General features: G+C 34.5%; 1 protein-coding gene across 2 annotated transcripts in view; it reads left to right on the top strand.

Moving 5' to 3' along the window:
• Positions 1 to 1,814: 1,814 nt before the first annotated feature.
• LOC110446825 (rap guanine nucleotide exchange factor 4-like) overlaps positions 1,815 to 27,383 on the top strand; it is a 49,661-nt gene continuing 24,092 nt past the window's right edge. Inside the window, exons 1-2 of one of the 2 annotated variants that reach the window (XM_021492142.1) lie at positions 1,815 to 1,981; positions 4,893 to 4,948. In XM_021492142.1, the coding sequence (XP_021347817.1) occupies positions 4,914 to 4,948 (35 nt within the window). In that variant the 5' untranslated portion in view covers positions 1,815 to 1,981; positions 4,893 to 4,913. Of the gene's footprint in view, positions 2,695 to 4,892; positions 4,949 to 27,383 lie in introns of both variants that reach the window. The other variant, XM_021492141.1, reaches the window with a different exon arrangement.

The following is a 27,383-nucleotide window of genomic DNA, read 5'->3' as shown; positions in this document are numbered from 1 at the left end:
AAAAATGGCGATTACAGAGTTTACAGCAATGTTTGGAGAGTGCTTACTGGGATGGCTGATCAAAATGCATCCACAGTATAGGCCAAGATAATAAAGGTAGGCAGATAATTCCATTCGATAACTGTATATAACGAATATTTACAAGAGTCTTTAGATGTCTGTAACTGTCTGTAAGAGAACGGCCTTTGGCTTGAGCGTGTGACAATGGAGGAGTGAACCGGGATATCAGATGGGACAGAAATTAGTTGACGAGAAATATTGTAGAAGAGAACTACTCTGAAATATGTCCTACGATTCTGAATAGTCTGACAGTATAGGGATTCCATCATGTCTGACGGAGTCCCGTATTTCCTCGTGTCTTTCATCGTACGAACGGAGCGCTATATACAACTATATGTCCCTGGCTTTCGCGGCCTCGTCACAAGGGGATAAGGAAACGACCTTGCCTGAAATGTGTATTTAAGGTTCAACAAGCCCCCTAATAGATGCTGTAGTCACCTAAAATTTCAACCCCCTGAGAAGTCATATTCAAATACCTCAATTAAAATCGGAACTTATATTTGTATATATATTGAACTTGTACATTGGCTATACAAAAAATACATAGGCAGGTTAACGTAGTCAAAAATAAGGCATTAAGGCTGATGTCTTCATAAAAATAGCTAACTAGACTTGGAAAAAATCAATCTCTTTTGCGATCCAACCGAGTGCTGAAAAATGACCCATAATCTAAAGTTTATTTATATACCTAGGCCATGCGGAGCTTTATTTCTCTTCTACTAGCGGTTTAGAGGAGTTCCGACCTCAAATAAAGATAGATGTTGCCATGCGATACCACTAAAATCATAGTAAAATCCCCTGGTAGTACATTTTAGCAATTTATAAATAGGAAAACAGAGGCTAAGTAACGTTGATCGATAAATGAACTTTAGAGGATGTGCCATTTGATAACATTCGGTGATTATATGAATGTGCTAGACAGTACAATAATGTGTGAAAACATTGAATGTTAAGAAATGACATTTTATATGAACTTTAAGTGTTTATGGTCAAAGGTCTATGGTTTTACACATGTATACCGGTAAAATATGTTACGCGATCGTTTTTCTATGATTTTTTTACTTTCCCATAGCAACAGTCATCTTCTTATGAGGCCGGTATACCTTTCCACACATAGTTAAAGAGAAATAAAGCCCCGCATGACCTACATTGTAGGTATATCAATGATACATTCAGTTGGGTCGCTTAAGAGATTGACATGTTATAACATCAGCCTTAATGCCGTATTTTGACTTCGTTAACCTGATTGTGTACTTTTTAATAGCTCATGTACAAGTTCAATATATTTAAATTACAAATATTTTGTTAAGGTTATTAGAATATGACTTGCCAGGGGGTCAAAATTTAGGGTGACTATTACATCTTTTAGGGGGCTTATTGAACCTTAACCAAAACCCGAGGAACAGCTCCATTTTTATCAATATGTAATCAGGTGAAATAGCATAACTATAGCATCATAATTGTAATTACATGATCGTAATTGGACTTTGCTGTTTTAAGCTAAAGAGAACGTATACATTGGTCTGCCGATTATATATAGTGTGTAACTGCACAAATACCAATCAAGCGTCTTTCCTGGAGCCAACCTGTGCTTGCATGGTGTGTCGACTTTGCAAGTTCTGTTTCCTTTAATTCAACGCCAGTTTCACCTTATTTAAATCCTTATATGAGCACTTAAGGCTAAGCCTTCTCTCAGAGTCGATAATGAAAACAGATTTTCACTGTGCAGCACTTGTGTGTGGATCCCCGTTCTATATTTGGCGCACTGGAGACTTTCGTGAGCCGTAATCTGGTTTATATCGACCAATGAAATGCGTGCGGTGTCCTCCGCTGTACCTGTATCATCAGTGTTTATGGCGGCGATGGTGGAGCAAGGAACGGACAGAGGCAGATCGGCCCTGTAGCATGACGACAAAGCTAGGTAGTTATGTTCAATATGTTACGATCGAGTTTGTCTGTCAGACCAAGCTTCACTTCGATCGGTCGATAAGCGACAGCGGTCACTCGCTACGAAAGGACACCTGGTCTGTTTTATCGCCTTGTGGTATTGAATAGTCCATGGCGACGTACAAGTGCCTCTTCTGTTTCTTTGTGTGTACTTCCTCAGACACTACATACCAGCTTATTTATAAGTGACGCAAAATTTCACTAAGCGTAATTATTGATCTTTTTGTATCTTCACACGTCTCTCTTGACAGACGACATTTATTAGAGGCGCGTTATATAGAACACCACGACACACGCCGTATGGTCAGATTGTCGCGTGACGTCACGAGCCGGTGCACAACAAGTGTGATATTAATAGATTTTCACGTGTCATGGATTTTTATACGTAAATCTTGAGGGAATCCCGGTGAGGCGTTATAAACATTACATTTGGAGACCTTTATATTACCACATAGTCAGGATCAGCTGGCAGGTGACGACAACCCGTTCAGAATGTAAGCGACTAGTGAAGTCAGTATCTCAGTTTCTCCTCAGAAATTATGGTTACAGGCAAGGGCCACCATCAAGCAGTACTAGGCGTGGAGGAGTGTGTTGTCAAACGTCCCTGTACACGTGTTATCATCAGTGTATTTCTGGACTGTCATTCTGTATCTACAGAAGGAAAAGTCGATGCGACGAATCTCTGGGGTAAGTCAGAGACATATTTAATCCCCTCCGCATCAAAGCCATTTTGGTCTCTGCATGTGGAGTATAACATATACATGTAGATAGATATATATATAAAGTAGTATATACGTCTCTGGGTAATCCTTGCTGTGGTTGATCTAGAGGGGTATAGACCCCCAGTCTGGGAATTTTATTTAAAACCGGTATATTTTCCCCATCAAAATTTGCCACTAAACCCCATACTTGTCATTTTTTTTAAAAATTTCAATAGGGTAGATTGACTTGCTCACAATTTAAGTAAATCAATGTTTGTTGGTTTGGTTTGACATGTGTTCCTGGTGTGTAATTATCCTGTCCCTGATATATGGGAACGTTTACCATATATCGAACCAGGTTGCTTAATTATTACACTGTAGGTCTGTAAAACAGACCCATTCCTAATTGGGCACAATAGCCCCACTTTCCTCAGTTAGTAGAGTTAAATGCACAATATTTTAGAAGAAAAAGAAAGCGAAAAATTTGTTTCTTTTCAATTTTTGTTTGTTCTTTTATGATTTTATAAACTATAATACTATTTCACATGTAGGCACCACGCTTGGTTTATTGTCTAATGATACAAATTTATTAACTTATTAACCAATGTTGTAATGTTACATCAGCAACATGGTATTATCAGTACCTTAGGCTAGGTACCATTACTCTATAGCCAATCACATAAAATGTCAAAAATATAAATGTCAAAGAAATAGATTTGATTGTAACATTACAGTGTACCCTATGCGGCACACTCTCCGATGGGCCACTGGCAACCCCAGGGCTACATTTCTTTTAGAAATGTAATAAACAGCAAATCCAAAAGTTTTCCATGTAATTTCATTACGGTAGTTTTTTTCCACACCTACATGTACGCCAGTTTTCTCACTTTTCATTCGTGATTCACAACTCTTGAAAATATCACAAAACTTTTATTATCATAATTAACATTTAAAATTTGAGGTGAGTTCAAAACAATTAAGTTTTAAATTTTCAAAATATCTACATGTATTAGAAAACTATCCACATTTATACATGTTCTCTGGAAACAGGTTTTAGTTTTACGAGATTTGGTTTAAGATGTAAGTTTTATTTTTTTATTCTTAAAAGAGAGCTTCAGGAAAATTATGGATTATTTCTTCCGTCTTTTTTTACAGTATTGGTATATACACTATATACTCAGTGTATTGCCTATTGCATATGCAAACATTGCATGTAAATTGTAATCCTTTGTTGGCAAAAATGCCACATATATACCAATAGGGCCTTAAGCTGCGACTATATGGATTTTTGAAATTATTGTAAATTATTGAACTTAGTTTTTGTGTTTTTGTTTGGGGTATATTGGAAACTGCAACTTTGGGAATTGAATTGAATGCGATGCCTGGCTTAATCAATATATTCATATATATATATATAGAATTCATATTTACATAAATTTGCACTTTAAACAGTTTTAATGAATACATATAGAGTTAATGTTAAAATATATATTTACACAAGTTTTAATAAGTTCATTTGTATTTATAGAAAAGTTAAGATATAACGACCGACTACAGAACTACATGTAGCAGCTTTCACCCTACACAGGGCTCTTCAGCTTTTATATTTATACACATTTGCTTTAGTGTTATTATATAACCAGTAAACCTGTTGATTGGAGTAGTAAAAGCAAGAATTTATTGAAGGATTTCTGTAGCACTGCCAAAAACTGTAACTATACATTAGAAATATCCAATAATTCTTACATTGCATTTGAATCTTTTTGCCGGCATGATTATAACTTTGATAAATGTTTTTCGAAACCATACCAAATGGAACTTTTTTGAAAAGATAATCAAGATGAAATAAACAGAAAATATCAATAACAGAATTTGGAGTCCAATTAAATGCAACGTTTACAGGACCAGACCAGGATTAGAACCTTAGATCATAGGGTCAACGGGTACAGTTGTTATCTGCCCTAGTTGCACTATAGTTACCTACTGGTATATATTGAAAACAGAATTAAGGGGAGATAGCTGTACATACAAAATTGGAAATCTCTGGTATTTTACATGCAGTGGTACAGGGATCCTTAATGGATAATATGATATTTTAGATGATTGATCCAGAATATTAGACCCAAGCAGCTGTGAGTTGGTTTATAAAATCATGTTTTAACAGCAGTATTGGGTGTGTTTCAGGGTGGATGCAGAATCAGGAATATGGCATCCGAGTGGATCTTCTGCCTGGACAAAAGGTAAGCATAACATTAGTGTTAAATGTATATTAAGAGTAAAGTTGGTGTAAAGGAATGATGCCAGTCTTTTGCAGAATTGCTTCCTATGATGCTCAGGGCTCAACTGTAACATTTGAAAGGAGTACCTTGTTGGGCAAGTTGAAACTAAATCTCAACTCTTGACTTGTCCAGAAAAATTGAAGAAACTAAATAAGAACTTACAAGAGTCAAGAAACTGATTACACTGATATTCCTAGGAAGAAATGACCATCAACTGATTTATTAGCATCTCAATTGAAAGGGTTTTACAGAACTTTTGTGAAATTGAACTTGATATGCATACCGATGCAGCCTAAAAACAATTCAAATTGTCAATTGGCTATAAAACAACCAGACAAATTCTATCTTAAATTATCAATCTTGACTGATGATATTGAACAATAGAAAGGTGTTTTTGCAATCAATGAAAGGTTTGCAGATTTCTTAGAGACTCTTTGCTCTGGAAATAATTATCATTCACTAAGCATGGTCATCAAAACCTGAGGTCTGAATTTCAATGAAGAATTTTCTTTATTGATTACACAATTATTTATATTATTTCCATTGCTCTGACTTAAAGTTTTTGTACATATGCTATTTTGTGGTTTGCTCAAATCAGTAGATTTAGTTAACCAGAACGATGGCAAACTTTCGTACGGTGTTCACAAGCTTTTGTCACAATTTGTAATGAAGCCATATGGCTTAAGAACTCTAATTAGTCTCTATCTATAGCTACCTGCAGATCAAATGGAGTAAAAGTTATTGTTCAAAACAAAGGAAACAGCTGTTCTAAGACATTTTAAGTGTAACTGCTTCTATTTGGTTCAGAGTTTTCAGTAACAAGGATCAATGCTACACTACCAACTGCTATTGGTTGTATTGTATGTTTCAATAGACCAAACGTCTGTGGTAAGCGAGAAGGCAAATGAAAAACAGGAGGTCTTATATAGAGAAAACGTTAGCGGTGAAAGAAATAGGCAAATGTAACGATGGGCATGGCATTAAGGAAATGTTAACTGTAGGCAAAAAGGCAAATGAAATGACGGGCATGACATTAAGGAAAACCAGAATATCTTTGGTTATAGCAATAGATGCTAGGTCACACTTGTCTTTGGTTATAGCTATAGCCAAAGGACAAGTCTGACCTAGCATCTATAGCTATAACCAAAGGACAAGTCGGACCTAGCATCTATTGCTATAACCAAAGGACAAATCTGACCTAGCATCTATAGCTATATCCAAAGGCCAAGTCTAACCTAGCATCTATAGCTATAACCAAAGGACAAGTCTGACCTAGCATCTATTGCTTTAACAAAAGACAAGTATGACCTAGCATCTATTGCAACCAAAGACAAGTCTGACCTAGCATCTATAGCTATAACCAAAGACATGTCTGACCTATCATCTATAGCTATAACCAAAGGACAAGTCTGACCTAGCATCTATTGCTATAACCAAACGACAAATCTGACCTAGCATCTATAGCTATAACCAAAGACAAGTCTGACCTAGCATCTATAGCTATATCCAAAGACAAGTCTGACCTAGAATCTATAGCTATATCCAAAGGACAAGTCTGACCTAGGATCTATTGCTATAACCAAACGACAAATCTGACCTGCATCTATAGCTATAACCAAAGGCCAAGTCTGACCTAGCATCTCTTGCTATAACCAAAGGACAATTCGGACCTAGCATCTATAGCTATATCCCAAGGACAAGTCTGACCTAGAATCTATAGCTATAACCAAAGACATGTCTGACCTATCATCTATAGCTATAGCCAAAGACAAGTCTGACCTAGCATCTATAGCTATAACCAAAGGACAAGTCTGACCTAGCATTTATTGCTATAACCAAAGACAAGTCTGACCTAGCATCTATTGCTATAACCAAAGACATGTCTGAGGCATTTATTGCCATAACCAAAGGACAAGTCTGACCTAGCCTCTATTGCTATAACCAAAGACAAGTCTGACCTAGTATCTATAGCTATAAGCAAAGGACAAGTCTGACCTAGCATCTATAGCTATAACCAAAGACATGTCTGACCTAGCATCTATAGCTTTAACCAAAGACATGCCTGACCTAGCATCTAAAGCTATATCCAAAGGACAAGTCTGACCTAGCATCTATAGCTATAACCAAAGACATGTCTGACCTAGCATCTATAGCTATAACCAAAGGACAAGTCTGACCTAGCATCTATAGCTATAGCCAAAGACAAGGCTGACCTAGCATCTATAGCTATAACCAAAGACATGTCTGACCTAGCATCTATAGCTATAACCAAAGGACAAGTCTGACGTAGCATCTATTGCTTAAACCAAAGGACAAGTCTGACCTAGCATCTATAGCTATACCCAAAGACATGTCTGACCTATCATCTATAGCTATAACCAAAGGACAAGTCTGACCTAGCATCTATAGCTATAACCAAAGGACAAGTCTGACCTAGCATCTATAGCTATATCCAAAGGACAAGTCTGACCTAGCATCAATAGCTATATCCAAAGGACAATTCTGACCTAGCATCTATAGCTATAGCCAAAGACAAGGCTGACCTAGCATCTATTGCTTAAACCAAAGGACAAGTCTGACCTAGCATCTATTGCTATAACCAAAGGACAAGTCTGACCTAGCATCTATAGCTATAACCAAAGACAAGTCTGACCTAGCATCTATAGCTATAACCAAAGACATGTCTGAGGGACTTATACACATGTAGCTATAACCAAAGACATGTCTGAAAGAGCAGAACTTATCTGACCTTGTGTTACACAAACTGACCTTTGAGTGGCACACAAACCACACCCCATAGCTTACTTAAAGGAATTTAATTGCTGCTATAAATCTGTAAGTCTGCTGTCATGATTTATTTACAGATATTGACTAACAGAATGCATGTAAAACATGGCACAGCTGTACAGATCTCCTCACAGCTCCTACAGGGAGATGTGGAGAAGTTGTTCAGCAATAGTGTCATACAAACCTCAGACTTATTCAAACTTCCTGTACAAGTTGACATGCACATGTACATCTATGTAGTCAATTGACAAAGAGCTATATATAGGAAATTTGTTTTGGGATAAATATATATATATAATTCAGTTCAAAATGGGACAAAAATTAATGTAAGAATAGAACAACTTTATAACGGAAAAGAAAAACAATAAAGCATAACGCACAACACCTACCGGTAAATTATTTTGTGGTTTTACCATTTCAAACTATTTCATATGTACAAATTACTGAAATTACAAAAAGTTTTTAGTGTAATACAATAGACAATGGAATGCACTTGTATTTCTCTGTTTCAAAAAAACATCCATGTTCCTTTCATGTGATAAAGTAGTGAAATACAGCACCATGCTAAGGAACCAAACCCCACCCATAAACATTACAGGAGTATGTGTCCAATACGTGGTGAAATTGAAGTATGAAACAAGAAACGTCCATTACTGTACATGTATTATCGTTAACTTTAAGCAGACGAAAATATCAGCGTGTAGTATATAGGACATTTCCTTTCATTTCATTCCTGGTCAAAATCGTGATTGTTTGGTCGGATCAATGACATACATTGTCCTGTTGAGCTGGATGTGTGAAGTATTATACTACCCCAGGGAGAGTCTAATGCAAGTTGACATCTCCAATCTTCCGTCTTGGTGGCTGCTACAATTGGGTTTCAAATGTTAAAGCAGTAGTCAATTAGTTGGGCCGGCCACAAAGAGGCTATACATTTATTCATGATGGACAGATCTATAACTTAACAGACAGTTCATGGAGTGAAACCTAATTGCTGAGTAATGGCCATTTGGCCAGACCTAAGTGTGATGACTGTGATGGTAATACATACCAATTTAGACTTAACAATACTGTATGGCATTGTATGATACTGTAAGACCTAAGTGTAATGTATTGCATGGACATTGTATCACATTGTATCATATTGTATCACATTGTATCACATTGAAATATACTGTATTACATTTTATTGTACTGTATCACATTGTATGATACTGTATTATATTGCACTGTACTATATTATATTGTATGATACTGTATTACATTATATGATACTGTATAACATTATATAATACTGTACCATTATATTGTACTGTATCATTTTATGATACTGTATTACATTGTATGATACTGTATTACATTGTATGATCCTGTATACATTATATGATACTGTATCACATTGTATGATACTGTATTATATTTTATGATACTGTATTATATTGTATGATACTGTTTTACATTATATGATACTGTATCACATTATATAATACTGTACCATTGTATGACACTGTATTACATTGTTTGATACCGTATTACATTGTATGATACTGTATTACATTGTATGATCCTGTATACATTATATGATACTGTATCACATTGTATGATACTGTATTATATTGTATGATACTGTTTTACATTATATGATACTGTATCACATTATATAATACTGTACCATTGTATGATACTGTATTACATTGTTTGATACTGTATTACATTGCATGATACTGTATTACATTGTATGATACTGTATTACATTATATGATACTGTATCACATTGTTTGACACTGTATTACATTGTATGATACTGTATTACATTGTTTGATACTGTATTACATTGTATGATACTGTATTACATTGTTTGACACTGTATTACATTGTATGATACTGTATTACATTTTATGATACTGTTTTACATTATATTATACTGTATCACATTATATAATACTGTACCATTGTATGACACTGTATTACATTGTTTGATACTGTATTACATTGTATGATACTGTATTACATTGTATGATACTGTATTACATTATATGATACTGTATCACATTGTATGATACTGTATTATATTGTATGATACTGTATTATATTGTATGATACTGTTTTACATTATATGATACTGTATCACATTATATAATACTGTACCATTGTATGACACTGTATTACATTGTTTGATACTGTATTACATTGTATGATACTGTATTACATTGTATGATACTGTATTACATTATATGATACTGTATCACATTGTATGATACTGTATTATATTGTATGATACTGTATTATATTGTATGATACTGTTTTACATTATATGATACTGTATCACATTATATAATACTGTACCATTGTATGACACTGTATTACATTGTTTGATACTGTATTACATTGTATGATACTGTATTACATTGTATGATACTGTATTACATTGTATGATACTGTATCACATTGTATGATACTGTATTATATTGTATGATACTGTATTATATTGTATGACACTATATTACATTATATGATACTGTATCACATTATATAATACTGTACCATTGTATGACACTGTATTACATTGTTTGATACTGTATTACATTGTATGATACTGTATTACATTGTATGATACTGTATCACATTGTATGATAATGTATTATATTGTATGATACTGTATTATATTGTATGATACTGTATTATATTGTGTGACACTGTTTTACATTATATGATACTGTATCCCATTATATAATACTGTACCATTGTATGTCACGGTATTACATTGTTTGATACTGTATTACATTGTTTGATACTGTATTATATTGTATGATACTGTGTTACATTGTATGATACTGTATTACACTTTATGATACTGTATCACATTGTATGATAATGTATTATATTGTATGATACTGTTTTTCATTATATGATACTGTATCACATTATATAATACTGTACCATTGTATGACACTGTATTACATTGTTTGATACTATATTACATTTTATGATACTGTATTACATTGTTTGATACTGTATTATATTGTATGATACTGTATTACATTTTATGATACTGTTTTACATTATATGATACTGTATCACATTATATAATACTGTACCATTGTATGACACTGTATTACATTGTTTGATACTGTATTACATTGTATGATACTGTATTACATTGTATGATACTGTATTATATTGTATGACACTGTATTATATTGTATGACACTGTTTTACATTATATGATACTGTATCACATTATATAATACTGTACCATTGTATGACACTGTATTACATTGTTTGATACTGTATTACATTGTATGATACTGTATTATATCGTACGATACTGTATTACATTGTATGATACTGTTTTACATTGTATAATAGTGTATTACATTGTATGATAATGTACCATGGAATGATATTGTATTGAATTGTATGAAGTTGTATAGTATTGTATAATACCATATCACATTGCATGATACTGTTTGACATTGTGTGATATTGTGTGTAACATTTTTCGATGCTGTTAGAAATTATGTGATCTTTATCACATTAAATGATACTGTAAGACCACAACCTTATTTATAAAATTGTATGTTAGTTTAACCATCATGTTACATTTGATGTGATAACTTGAGTAAGACATACAATGTACCATTTCTCCCACCTCCAATGAAAGATGAATGAAAGATACATATGTACCATGTGGAACGCCCTGGCAGCTCCACACAATATGTGTTTATCATGCATGCACTCTGTGAACTGTGACATCGCAATTGAAAACACGTTAAAAATGTCATTTGACGGACTGTCGCAATCTCTGAGTTGGCAAATGAAGAACATAGGAAAAAGTTGTACAAGCTTCTTTAAATTTTAGGTATTTTGTACTTGTTTCTGCTCTGTCCGAATATGGCCTTCGTTTGTGTATATGTTATCTATTCTAGAAATCTTTGCTATGTTTAGTGTTCCATTTACATTGTTTATTTCATGTTTTACCAAAGGTAGGAGAAAATGAATCAATCATTATGCATATGTGGGAGATGAAAATTGTACCCACGGAGACAGAATTTTGTGTCGGAACTGCTTTTGGGTTCTGACAAATCTGTACTCCAGGGTAGAAGGTCGTAATCCCACATACATGTACGTACATATGATATAGACTATTAACCACATTTGATGGGGGTGGGGGGCACTCTTTACTTCTTCTACTTTAGATTTTTTTGTGGGGCATTTAAGCTACAGTGTTTGCTTGTTTTTTCACATTTTTATTTCCCAAAGTGAGCCTACATCTTTTCTGTAAGACGAGGTTAGGTTTTTTAAAATGTGATCATGATCACTACCAATCTTTAGACACAGAAACTGATCGTCTTGCCCCCCCCTGATAATCCAGGGTTGGGTTATAGACGTTTGAATTAGATTTTATGAAAATTCCTCAATTTTTGTGAAACATTTAATTATTACACTGGTTAATGACACAGGTACCTGTTTAAAGGAGGGAAATTACACATTACAATCTGGCAATGATATTGTATGGAAATCCAAAGTGTCCCACAACATTAATAAAATTTTACCATGAAAAATATAATTTTGTTATTTGTACATGTGTTATATGGGCAAATTCAATACAATGTGCATGTCATGACTTCTGTTTCTCTTCAAATACAACAAAAGTTTTTAAATACAACAGAAGTTAATTAAGACAAGGTAAACTGAATATTTGAAACTGAATTTTAAATATGGCTATGAAACATCTTATCCAGAACACGATGCAGACAGAGTTTTTATAGCATCTTTCATTTAAGGACAAAATCTCATAAGGTTTAATTATAGGCATATTCAGGTGGAATGTATATTAGTTATGAGGTATTCAAGCTACCTATTGAATGATTGACTTGAAGTGTATTATTTAAAGGTAGGAGGATAGAAACAAGTCTCCATTGCCCTGATATCCAGAGATGAATTCACTGTTGGAAAATTTATGTAACAAATATAGGTATATTCATTTATCCAAAGGTCATCTGTTCGGAATACTCTTAAGAGCTCTATTGCATACCTGGCCCCCAGATCATGAAACATTTGATCTTAAGTCTAAAATTGTCGTTTTGAGTTAACCAATCACAAATAAAGTCATGAAAAGTGACGTCTTGCCTGATTCGCTAATGCAGGCGTCACACTGTCCAGAAATAGACACCAGATGGACACACGATATTTAGGAAATGTTAAAATTTCAGATCTGATCATAAACACATCGGGCCATTCATGAGGGCATCTTACGCCATCTTTGGCATGCTCTGCTTTCCTCTTCTGAGTTTTGCATTTACCAGCCAGCCTCTTCCCTCTGCATCTCCCTGCCTTGGGTGGCATGTTAAAGTTGAATTAAATTTGAAATAAAGTTGAAATAATCTCCAAACAGCAATTGAATTTCCCACAGTCGGTCGAAGGTCTTATTACCATTGAGAGGTCACATGTGGCCTTCGTGACCTAGTTCGAATGCATCATGCTCTCAATATGACGTCGTGTGGCCACCGTGTAGCCATCGTGTGGCTTTCGTGTGTCCATCGTGTGTCAATCGTGTGTCCATCGTGTAGCCATCGTGTAGCCATTGTGTAGCCATCATGTGACCATCGTGTGGCCTTCGTGTAGCCATCGTGTAGCCATCGTGTGGCCTTCGTGTAGTCATCGTGTAGCCATCGTGTGGCCTTCCTGTAGCCATCGTGTAGCAATTGTGTGGCCTTCGTGTAGCCATAGTGTGGCCATCATGTCGCCATCGTGTGGCCTTCGTGTGGCCTTCGTGTAGCCATCGTGTGGCCTTCGTGTAGCCATCATGTGGCCATTGTGTAGCCATCGTGTGGCCTTCATGTAGCCATCATGTAGCCATCGTGTAGCCTTCGTGTAGCCATCAAGTAGCCATCGTGTGGCCTTTGTTTGGCCTTCGTGTGGCCTTCGTTTGGCCATCTTGTGGCCTATTGTGTGGCCATCGTGTGACCATCGTGTGGCCTTCGTGTGACCTTCGTGTAGCCTTCGTGTAGCCATTGTGTAGCCATCGTGTGGCCTTCCTGTAGCACCGTGTAGCCATCGGGTAGCCTTCGTGTGGCCTTCGTGTAGCCATCGTGTAGCCTTTGTGTAGCCATCATGTGGCCATCGTGTGGCCTTCGTCTAGCCATCGTGTAGCCTTCGTGTAGCCTTCGTGTGTCCTGCGGATAAACTACTGAATACAAATTCACACCTTTGTGTTAATGCCTTCGTCTGTGACCAAGTTCAGCACCATCTTCGTGCGAAATTCAAAATTCCATATTCGTATGGCCATCTGGTATCAATTTCGGGACGGTGTGACTCCTGCATAAAGCAAAAACTTAAGTTTGAAATGGCTTTATGATCCCAGGTTCTGGTGAATTTCACTAAATAGATAAGACACTGCTTCTTTAGAGCCTGATTCAATCCAAGACCCTGTAGTTTGCACTTTGCTATTACAAGATGTTGTATTACCCCGGATCCAGAACTGACCAATTTCATCAGTTGTATCTACTGAACAAACTGGAAAATTGAATCCAGAATGGGATCTGAACATTTTTGCTGTATTTTACGCTATGGTAATAAAACGTCATTATTACATCCTCAACGTTGTTTTCTTCAAGTTTTCGGGAACCAAATTGGAAATTAATACAGGGTAAATAATAGTAAGAAAGTTTTCAGAAAATAAAACATACCAGGTAAATATTAAAAAAGAACTAGTGAGAAAGTATGTAATAAAACCGTTAACAAATAGACCAGCAATCTTCCATTTCGTTTGTAATGTCTCCGATTGCACACGTTTATTGCGTGGATGGACTAAAGCCTCATGAAATATATATCCATGATAAAATACACCTATAAAGGACAATTGTAGGTGTGTAATAGAAACGATACTACACACATTGTTGATTTCTTGTCTCAGATTACTCAAATTGCTTGGATGGATATATTTCGTTCGATTGAAAGCCCTGGTAAGATATATATATATCCATGATGAAATATACATGTATTGAAAAATTCTGTGACAAAAAAAAATCCTGTCATGAAATATATCCATACACACTGCACATGTGCATGCAGCTGTCATTGGAGACGTCAGATAAACATGGGGGTGTGGTATTGCAATTTTATCCAGCAGTCATGTGATCGACATTAAATATATTGATTGCTTCTGTGTTGAAAAGTACAATAAATTAATATTTAATTAACAAAATGGATGATGTCAACAGAATTTTTCAATCTGCTATAAAGAAATTTCCCGTTGTTTTGGTTTTATACTGTCACTTAATGTGAGATATCATTGGGTATCCACTTAGCTGTAATTGTTTGTGCTAACGAGATTGTGTTTCCTGGGATTATTGTACACTGTAGATATTTTAGTCCAATTGTCTGGTCAGTTTTGATCAACCTGGGATAGTTGCTGTGTTGGCTGTTTGCCATAATGAGAGGGAAGGAAGTCCACTGCCGTTTGCAGAAGAAATTCTTATAGGGTAAAAGTCAAATATATTTCAACTTTTAAGTTTTTGATTTGGGATTTATTCTTCACTGATACTTTCCACCTACAAGTGAATGATGAACTCAAAACTGATTAGGGTTTTATATGCAAATGAGATGCTTGACTTTACTCTCTTATCGGGGACTTGTATGTTACTTATACTAGAGTTATACTTTCAGGGATAGTCATGGGTTTTATAAATAGGGGGGGGGGGGGGGGGGGGGATGGGATATATAGAAATGGCTCTCATCTATATCTTGCCTACTACAAGTGCTATGTTGATTATATTTGCATCAATTGTGAATCTAGGGTGGCTCTACTGAATACATATTGTGGATGCTGCTTTTGACCTTTATTTAACGCTTCATTGCATTGGTTCAGAAGAATTGCTCCTATCTTCATGTGAGGTTAAGAAGAATTAAGTACTCTTAGCTTTATCTTGCTTACGATAAGTGCTATATACTTGCATCCATTATGTATCTAGGGTTGCTCTACTGAATGCCTGTTGCGGATGCTGATTTCGACCTTTATTTTACGCTTCATTGACTTGGTTAAGAAGAATTACTCTTTTCTATATCTTGACTATATATTACAAGTTCTATGTTGATTATACTTGCATCAATTGTGTATCTAAGGTTGCTGTACTGAATACATATATATTGAGGATGCTGATTTTGACCTTTATTTTATGCTTCATGTTTTTAATGACTTTTGCACTGAAGGCGGGGGATATCAATGACAGCGTCTTGTTGTCACCACTGAAATAACTATGTAGCTAGCTCCAAGCACTATTGTCTATATCCTGTAAGTGATATTGATGAGGATAGCTTTAAAATTTAAAGGGAGGATGGATATCGATATGGAGACATTGCAGATTGCCGAGAGAATCCTGGTCATATCGTGATACATCAAAATGTAAAGTATGTGAATTATTTGCATTGAGAAATATTTCCTAGTCCCTAAATTAAAGTCATCAGGAAGTTAATTTTCAGATATCTTCTTGCTATATAAAAGGGGCTTTATACTCACTTATATGTCCTGATCACTTACAGGGTAATCATCAGTGTAATCCCAATGGCTTTTGCTTGCTTTAAATTTCCTGTGATTTATTAATCTCATATAAATGGGGTTAAATTGGGATATTATTCGCCTAAAAAATTGCCATTTAACATTTCAATCTGTAACAGTAATCAGCTAATCTAACTGATAACCAGTCTGGAGTAAATGTTTAAATGTTATTCTGAACTATAAATCCTTATTCTAACCAATCAAACCTGTTATTACCAAACAAACATAGATATACCAACCAACTATTATATACCAACCAATCAAACAGATAAATATACCAAATAAACATAGATATACCAACCAACTATTATATACCAACCAATCAAACAGATAAATATACCAACCAACTATTATATACCAACAAATCAAACCTGTTATTACCAAACAAACATAGATATACCAACCAACTATTATATACCAACCAATCAAACCTGTTATTACCAAACAAACATAAATATACAAACCAACTGTTATATACCAACCAATCAAACCTGTTATTACCAAACAAACATAGATACCAACTAACTATTATAAATAAACCAATCAAACCTGTTATTACCAAACAAACATAGATATACCAACCAACTATTATATACAAACCAATCAAACAGATAAATTTACCAAACAAACATAAATATATACCACCCAACTATTACATACCAACCAATCAAACCTCTTATTACCAAACGAACATAAATATACCAAACAAACATAGATATACCAGCCAACTATTAGATACCAACCAATCAATCAGATAAATTTACCAAACAAACATAAATATACCAACTAACCATTATATACCAACCAATCAAATAGATAAATATACCAAACAAACATAGATATACCAGCCAACTATTAGATACCAACCAATCAATCAGATAAATTTACCAAACAAACATAAATATATGCCAACCAACTATTATATACCAACCAATCAAATAGATAAATATACCAAACAAACATAAATATACAAACCATCTGTTATATACCAACCAATCAATCCTGTTATTACCAAACAAACATAAATATCCCAACCAACTATTATATACCAATCAATCAAACCTGTTATTTCCAAACAAACATAAATATACCAAACAACTATTATAAATAAACCAATCAACCCTGTTATTACCAATCAAACATAAATATACCAACCAACCATTATATACCAACCAATCAAACCTATTATAACCAAACAAACATAAATATACCAACTAACCATTATATACCAACCAATCAAACCTATTATTACCAAACAAACATAGATATACCAACCAACTATTATATACAAACCAATCAAACAGATAAATTTACCAAACAAACATAAATATACCAAACAAACATAAATATATACCAACCAACTATTATATACCAACCAATCAAACCTCTTATTACCAAACAAACATAAATATACCAAACAAACATAAATATACCAAACAACTATTATAAATAAACCAATCAAACAGATAAATATACCAAACAAACATAAATATACCAAACAAACATAGACATACCAACCAACTATTATATACCAACGAATCAAACCTGCAATTTCCAAACAAATAAACGCACCAACCAACTATTATAAATAGACCAATCAAACAGATAAATATACAAAACAAACATAGATATACCAACCAACTATAATATACCAACCAATCAAACCTGTTATTACCAAACAAACATAGATATTCCAACAAACCATTATATACCAACCAATCAAACAGATAAATATACAAAACAAACATAGATATACCAACCAACTACTATATACCAACCAATCAAACCTCTTATTACCAAACAAACTTAAATATACCAAACAAACATAGACATACCAACCAACTATTATATACCAATCAATCAAACCTGTGATTACCAAACAAACATAAATATATGCCAACCAACTATTATATACCAATCAATCAAACCTGTGATTACCAAACAAACATAAATATACCAAACAAACATAGACATACCAACCAACTATTATATACCAACGAATCAAACCTGCAATTTCCAAACAAATAAACTCACCAACCAACTATTATAAATAGACCAATCAAACAGATAAATATACCACCCAACTATTATATACAAACCAATCAAACCTGCAATTTCCAAACAAATAAAAACACCAACCAACTATTATAAATAAACCAATCAGGGGGGGAAATATACCAAACAAACATAAATATATGCCAACCAACTATTATATACCAATCAATCAAACCTGTGATTACCAAACAAACATAAATATACCAAACAAACATAGACATACCAACCAACTATTATATACCAATCAATCAAACCTGTTATTACCAACCAAACATAGCTATCCCACCCAACTATTATATACCAACCAATCAAATAGATAAATATACCAACCAACTATTATATACCAACCAATCAAACCTGCAATTTCCAAACAAATAAACACACCAACCAACTATTATAAATAAACCAATCAAACAGATAAATATACCAACCAACTATTATATACAAACCAATCAAAACCTGTTATTACTGAAGTGGTGTTTTGATAGCAACAAAGTAATTTCAAAAGGTAGAATAAGTGCATATGTGACAAGTGTTTGATGTATATCTGATTATGTTCACCTTCTAGCTAGCTTTGGAATTTCCCTTTAAGCTCAGTTGGTATGATCTGAGTGGACGACTGGAAAGTGGTGGTCAGTCGGGTTCAGTCCCTATAGGTTGGTAAGAAACACAAATGTTCTCCTGTTATACATGTACTACTACTAGATTTGAAACCGAGAGTTTACACTGATCGCCTTAAGTTACCTTTAAGAAGATTTTTACCTGTAAGTAGATTTTTGAAAGTTTTATTTAAACAAATTAAGTTGAGGAACTACTCACTTTGGTGTACAGAGAATCATCTCCAATACTGTGGTACCAGTTTATTTTCGGAGCCTCCAGCTTCAAGCTCTTTTTACCTGAGGATGGGCCTATTGTATTTAGATCAATTGTGTGTCTTCAGCTTTAGAGGAAGACCTTGTTTTGACTCAGTTTGGTATTCTCAAAGATCAATACTTTCCCCCCAATTTGATTACAACTCTTGTTAAATCTTCACATTTAGAGAGTTTGAAATGACTAACGACAATTTTTTGGACAGTTGGTTGTTTTGGAAGCTCCAATTCAATACATCATTGTTTCACTTCCCAGAGAGAAACTGTTTTAGTTGGAAGTTAGTTACATTGTGGATGCATTGTTGTAAATCAGTGTTGATGTAATCGTACAAATATTAGGTACTGTTTTGTAATATCCCGGAGCTTCGATCCCTCATTGTCAGCAGGATCTGTAGGCAACTTGCCATATTAATATTGATGTGTACAAGAGATGCCTGATGAAGTTTTTAAAAAGATGATATTTATAGTTGTATTGGCTGTGTATGGTGCTGGGGACAAACTGGAGCCAGTAAACAATAAGGTATAGCTGTATATTTTACCATTTTTGTGCATATTTGGGAAAGCCAACTTGCAAATCTCATGAAAGTGCACATTTATACTTCATACCAATTAGAATCTAATGGTCCAAACATATAGAAAATACAGCCGCTAGATCTTTAGGCTTTTTGAAAAGAAATTTCAAAACAGGTAACAATGACATTAAAAGTAAAGCCTAGTCCACCCTAAATTAGAATACAGCTGTACCCTGTGGGACCCACACACATCAGACTCAATATCCAAACTTGAAATGGTACAGAGACACGCTGCCAGGTATACCTGCAATAGGTATCACAATACCAGCAGTGACTCTGACATGTTAAGCACACTACAGTGGCCAACACTTGCAGAACTACGTCTTAAGGCACGCCTCATTCTTATGTATCAGACAGTACATAACCTAGTCGCCATCCCCAGTTCCTCCATTCTCATACCATCAGACAGTCAAACTCATCAAAACCACTCTCTCTCCTTCAGAAAACATTCACTCAACCAAAGACAGCTCTAAATATTCTTTCTTCCCTCGAACAATCACCCAGTGGAATCTTCTCCCACCCACTGTGGTGATGTCTCCGTCCGTTGATGTATTCCGAGTACAGCTAACTCCAACTGTACTCGTTACATTCCTCTAAGCACCACTCCATATGTATATAGTTTTAACCTCACTGTTTTTAAATCCACGCATTGCACAGCACACACAGCAGTTCGTAATCTTCAAATGATTGAAGGAGGACTGGATAACTTAAGAAGAAGAAGAAAAAAGAAGAGTCTAGACAATGCTCCATTGTTTGTATAGATCTCCTCATAAATACCTGAAGGGTGTAATTATTACTGATTAGATTATTGGAATTTTGCATTAGATATGTCATAGAAGACCAAACAGACATGCTAATTATCACTAAGGTGTTGCTGTCAGCTGTTATATATATATAAGGTATGTTTGTCACTAATGTGTTGCTGTCAGCTGTTATCTATATATAAGGTATGTCTGTCACTAATGTGTTGCTGTCAGCTGTTATCTATATATAAGGTATGTTTGTCACTAATGTGTTGCTGTCAGCTGTTATCTATATATAAGGTATGTTTGTCACTAATGTGTTGCTGTCAGCTGTTATCTATATATAAGGTATGTTTGTCACTAATGTGTTGCTGTCAGCTGTTATCTATATATAAGGTATGTTTGTCACTAATGTGTTGCTGTCAGCTGTTATCTATATATAAGGTATGTTTGTCACTAATGTGTTGCTGTCAGCTGTTATCTATATATAAGGTATGTTTGTCACTAATGTGTTGCTGTCAGCTGTTATCTATATATAAGGTATGTTTGTCACTAATGTGTTGCTGTCAGCTGTTATCTATATATAAGGTATGTTTGTCACTAATGTGTTGCTGTCAGCTGTTATCTATATATAAGGTATGTTTGTCACTAATGTGTTGCTGTCAGCTGTTATCTATATATAAGGTATGTTTGTCACTAATGTGTTGCTGTCAGCTGTTATCTATATATAAGGTATGTTTGTCACTAATGTGTTGCTGTCAGCTGTTATCTATATATAAGGTATGTTTGTCACTAATGTGTTGCTGTCAGCTGTTATCTATATATAAGGTATGTTTGTCACTAATGTGTTGCTGTCAGCTGTTATCTATATATAAGGTATGTTTGTCACTAATGTGTTGCTGTCAGCTGTTATCTATATATAAGGTATGTTTGTCACTAATGTGTTGCTGTCAGCTGTTATCTATATATAAGGTATGTTTGTCACTAATGTGTTGCTGTCAGCTGTTATCTATATATAAGGTATGTTTGTCACTAATGTGTTGCTGTCAGCTGTTATCTATATATAAGGTATGTTTGTCACTAATGTGTTGCTGTCAGCTGTTATCTATATATAAGGTATGTTTGTCACTAATGTGTTGCTGTCAGCTGTTATCTATATATAAGGTATGTTTGTCACTAATGTGTTGCTGTCAGCTGTTATCTATATATAAGGTATGTTTGTCACTAATGTGTTGCTGTCAGCTGTTATCTATATATAAGGTATGTTTGTCACTAATGTGTTGCTGTCAGCTGTTATCTATATATAAGGTATGTTTGTCACTAATGTGTTGCTGTCAGCTGTTATCTATATATAAGGTATGTTTGTCACTAATGTGTTGCTGTCAGCTGTTATCTATATATAAGGTATGTTTGTCACTAATGTGTTGCTGTCAGCTGTTATCTATATATAAGGTATGTTTGTCACTAATGTGTTGCTGTCAGCTGTTATCTATATATAAGGTATGTTTGTCACTAATGTGTTGCTGTCAGCTGTTATCTATATATAAGGTATGTTTGTCACTAATGTGTTGCTGTCAGCTGTTATCTATATATAAGGTATGTTTGTCACTAATGTGTTGCTGTCAGCTGTTATCTATATATAAGGTATGTTTGTCACTAATGTGTTGCTGTCAGCTGTTATCTATATATAAGGTATGTTTGTCACTAATGTGTTGCTGTCAGCTGTTATCTATATATAAGGTATGTTTGTCACTAATGTGTTGCTGTCAGCTGTTATCTATATATAAGGTATGTTTGTCACTAATGTGTTGCTGTCAGCTGTTATCTATATATAAGGTATGTTTGTCACTAATGTGTTGCTGTCAGCTGTTATCTATATATAAGGTATGTTTGTCACTAATGTGTTGCTGTCAGCTGTTATCTATATATAAGGTATGTTTGTCACTAATGTGTTGCTGTCAGCTGTTATCTATATATAAGGTATGTTTGTCACTAATGTGTTGCTGTCAGCTGTTATCTATATATAAGGTATGTTTGTCACTAATGTGTTGCTGTCAGCTGTTATCTATATATAAGGTATGTTTGTCACTAATGTGTTGCTGTCAGCTGTTATCTATATATAAGGTATGTTTGTCACTAATGTGTTGCTGTCAGCTGTTATCTATATATAAGGTATGTTTGTCACTAATGTGTTGCTGTCAGCTGTTATCTATATATAAGGTATGTTTGTCACTAATGTGTTGCTGTCAGCTGTTATCTATATATAAGGTATGTTTGTCACTAATGTGTTGCTGTCAGCTGTTATCTATATATAAGGTATGTTTGTCACTAATGTGTTGCTGTCAGCTGTTATCTATATAAGGTATGTTTGTCACTAATGTGTTGTTGTCAGCTGTTATCTATATTAGGTATGTTTGTCACTAATGTGTTGCTGTCAGCTGTTATCTATATAAGGTTTGTTTGTCACTAATGTGTTGCTGTCAGCTGTTATCTATATATTACCAGGTAGGTAATTTGTCAATCAATCATTTTGTTCATCCCTTTAAGCTTAAAATGTATGTTCATGCGATCGATTGGGCTTTTCTGATTATATATTAACAGTAACTTGATACCTTTGATAGGCCTTACTCTCACTGGAGTCAAATGTCAGCTTTTACAGGAAATTAAATAATTCAATAAGTTTTTGCAATTAAAAATTGTGAATTATATTTTCGCTTTATTCATGGTCTAAAACATTTTTTGAAACATAAATCTCACATACTTTGCCTTTCTGATCGAGTTCCAGTTTGTAACTCTGATTATTAAAGATGTTTATAAAATTTAATCCCAGCAGATAAGTTACAGGAATTAAACTGAAGGTTTGACTCAAGGAATTTTAAATGCTATAATGACCATTTTGAGAATCCTATCCTTCAGTGTCCCCTGCTTCGAGTGCCAGAAAACGTGAGAAAAACAATTGACTTGTGTGTACTGTTTGGCAGTACTACTATATTAACTCTTCTTACTTTTAATGCATTCATTGCAGCTATGAATGTCATTGGGTCTGATTGTTTATATCGTCATTATCATGGCATCATATTGGTATAACATTTACCCTTCCTGGAAGATTGCTGTTCTATTTGTCAAACTCACATATTTTTACACGACTCATATATATATATATATATATATATAATAATATCTCTTGTGTCTTCCAAATAGCAGTTTTGGTTCGATTTTGAAAATTTACTTTATTTTCTGTGCTACTTATTAAAAAACAAATTTAAATACTGAAGTGCTCTCAGTGGACATTCTCCTGACAATCAAATATGTTTAAAAGTTAAAACTTAAGTGTGGATTTTTTTGATAAAACTCATATGGACTTGCTCTGAATCCATGTGAACTGTGGTAAATCAGTAAATATTATTGATGCTAACAGTGCTATAGAGAGGACCTCAAACCTAGACGTTCGTGCTGATACACGTTACCGTTCTGAGATAAGTCATGATCTGTATGTAGAGAGGCATTCACTAGCGCTAAGCATTCTTAAGTAACACATACATCACAAAACGGTTATGTCCGGATCAATCACACTCTTAAGCCAGCTCGGCAAGACCAACTACTGTGTTAGATAATGGCTTGTTTTGGTAGCTATAGGCTATCATTGTAATCCGATATTCTGCACTGCAGAAGAAAGTACAATACAAACATCAGTAATGGACAATCACGATCGTTCTGGATAATGGACAGTCTGGATTATTACTGATTTTTGTCACGCAGAATATACACAAGTGGCTGGTTACATGTCATTTTGATAGATGAAACATCTCGGACCGGTCATTTAGTAAGGATAAGACTCAGACCGGTCATTTAGTAAGGATAAGACTTGACTGATGATCCCAAATATATGTACACCTGCTTGGCGGCGTTCTGAGGCAACGTGCGACGTCCACATATATGCGCTAATTAGGATTTTGTTCTTCACCTGTCGTTCCCATCGATTTTCCATTTAATCTGATGTCCCGATTGGCATCCAAACAGTTAACCTTATAAGGAAGTGTCACACATACCTCGTTAGACAGGGGCGCAGGCTCGGATGTGAATTATCACTAATGATACAACAGACTCCGGATCAGCGAAAGGCTTTTAGTGCAACAACGTACCAGCTTATATCCCTCATCAGTTAAAATAAATGTTTAAGCTATATATAGATATTATATAATTTAGATTATCACATGATACATATACATACACAGCTTTTTCTAGTAATTGTGAAATAGAGACCTGGATTGAAGTTTCATATTGGGTTTCTATACTGACATTTCTGCAATGCGGGTGCATGTTTCGTCACTTCATACTGTTATGATACAATTGCAAGCACACATCCTTATGTCTAAAAGGAGACTAGGTACAAAATTTAGACTTTTAGTACATATGGTTTCATGATGAATTTATATACATTTATCATTGCCTCTCTAGAGAGGTTCTAAAGACTTTGACCTGCCAACTGGAAAAATAACAACTGATGAATATGCCAGCTGAAATAAGTGCACTGCTTGAAAAACCAAATGTGTAGATTGTTTTATAGATTTTGACATTAGCATTACTAGAGGATGATTTTTAACGTGTAATTAGTTAATAAGATGTTTACTTAACAATCAATATTTTCACATTTGTTGTATATTTTTAGCATAACACAGCTAATCCACACACATAAAATTTCTCCATGCACACAGTAAATGGTACTACATAAGTATTGTAAAGTACAATGTATACACAAAAGTAAACAAGGGTAACTACACAAGATACTGTATAAAGGGTAACTTTTGCCCTTCTCTCGTAAAAAGTTTTCTTCGCCCAGCATCAATTTCGCCCATCAAATTAATGACTATATATAATATGAGTAATTAATTTTCCCTTCCCTGTCAAGATAAATTCACTGTCATTATGAAGGGCAAAAAAGACGAAAGTTTAACTGTGGCGAAAATTTTGTGGTAATTAAACCATATTTTACCGGTGATAAGTCCCGGGGCCGCCTGTGCATGAAAACATGACAAAAGTAGGGGGTGGGCTTATTACTGGATATGAACCTGTGTTTTACTATGAGTCAGTGGCGCAGACTTACCAAATCGGAACTGGTAGTAGACCACATTATACAGTGTCCATGTTTTATAAGGGTCACTGTCTCACAGGGTTGCCAAAATTTGAAACTTAAAAGTCATAGTTTAACATCACCATTGAACAAATGTCAACAATTCACAGGTAATTTGAAGTCAAGTTTGAAAAAAAAGTAATTCAAAGTATAGTCAGCTCAAAATAAATAACAGGTTTACAAGTTTGGATAAGTAATATTAAAAGTTAAAAGTAATTTAAGAGACACAGGATCACTGGGTCGTTTAATTGTTACTTCTATTAGAAATGTTAACATAAACAGTCAAGTTTGAATGAGATGCAAATGTTCATTCAAAGCTACATAATAGATGAACATGACAATTACCAATATAATCCCTATTGATTGGAGGTAGTACCTGTATTTAACCTAATAAGCGCACAGTCCCCTATAAGTCCACCTCCTCCTTTTTTCTTGGAAAGAGGATGGGTGCTTTTAACTAAAACCTGTAAAAAGGTTGCTTACTTAATTCACTGATCTATCAATATATTATCTTTAGTCGTTTGACCAAAGGGTTTGTACCCGTTAACGTTTACATTACTGAGCAATGTAAGACAGCAGTCTAACGTTAGTTTCTGATTCAAGATTAAACAATTATTTGATTTGTCCTTTTTGCACAAATGCTTGGGAGGTTGGTTTGAACATATACAGACTTGGTCAGCTTCTCTAAGTTTGAGCATGAAAGGGATTTATCAAGTGCATATTGCACTTGTCTTGTGTTTTTATAAGCACACAGTATGTACGCTTATTAGGTCAAATTAGGTATTTGATTGGCAATATGTCGCTGATCATGAAATCAAATATCATGTAAATATTGTAATTAGAGGCTTTATGTTAAAATAAAGTTGATTTGATATTTGGTGATTGATATGAAATACTTTCAAAGCATAATTTCTCAAATTTTCCAATCTCCAACATTTTGCTACACGTATGTGTGGTTTAGTAAAGGAAGATGAATCCTGCATACATACAGCTGTGACACGTATAACTAACAGTCTGCTAGCCTGGCAGATATTTTATGACCTCTTGACATTCATTTAATTACTTCATCAGAATGTTAAATACACACTTAGGAAAACACTGAGTACCTGGGGAATTTAGACCAAAAGGAACCTGAAAGAGATGCTTCAGAACTTAATTTGTTTCAATGATGAAGGAATTAGTGATGCTGAGTCTTACACGTAGAGGTTTATGTACATACATAGCCTGCAACCTAGATTGTGTGGTGACATAGTTAATAGCCAGTGACTCCACAGTGCAAGTTTTCCCGGGTTGCCAATTTGATTCTAGAGAATGTGTTTCCAGGAAAATGTTAAAAAAAAACCCGGCTTGATAAGTAATGAAGTAATATCTGCATTGGGTTTGAAGTCTGAGTAGGAATCAATACACGTAGTTGTAACCTGTCATTTCCTGGTGATGCTGATTTCAATAATCCATGAAATGTGTTAATTGGAACATCAACCTTGAACTGTAGTCATTGATTCTAGGTTCTCCTCTTTAATTAGAACCATAAATCAATTCTGTTTTTGTTTCATGTTTGTCTGGCCAGTAATAAGGTTATAGAATCAAATCATTTACAATTACGGACATAATGACAATTACGTTTTATTTCATTGGTTTTAACCATATTTGATCTGAGTAATTGAAATTTATTGCTCAGC

Source organism: Mizuhopecten yessoensis, unplaced genomic scaffold (assembly GCF_002113885.1).
Source record: "Mizuhopecten yessoensis strain PY_sf001 unplaced genomic scaffold, ASM211388v2 scaffold3015, whole genome shotgun sequence".
NCBI classification, from domain to species: domain Eukaryota; kingdom Metazoa; phylum Mollusca; class Bivalvia; order Pectinida; family Pectinidae; genus Mizuhopecten; species Mizuhopecten yessoensis.
The sequence above is the reverse complement of the archived record's forward strand: the minus strand, read 5'-3'. Positions and strand labels throughout refer to the sequence as shown.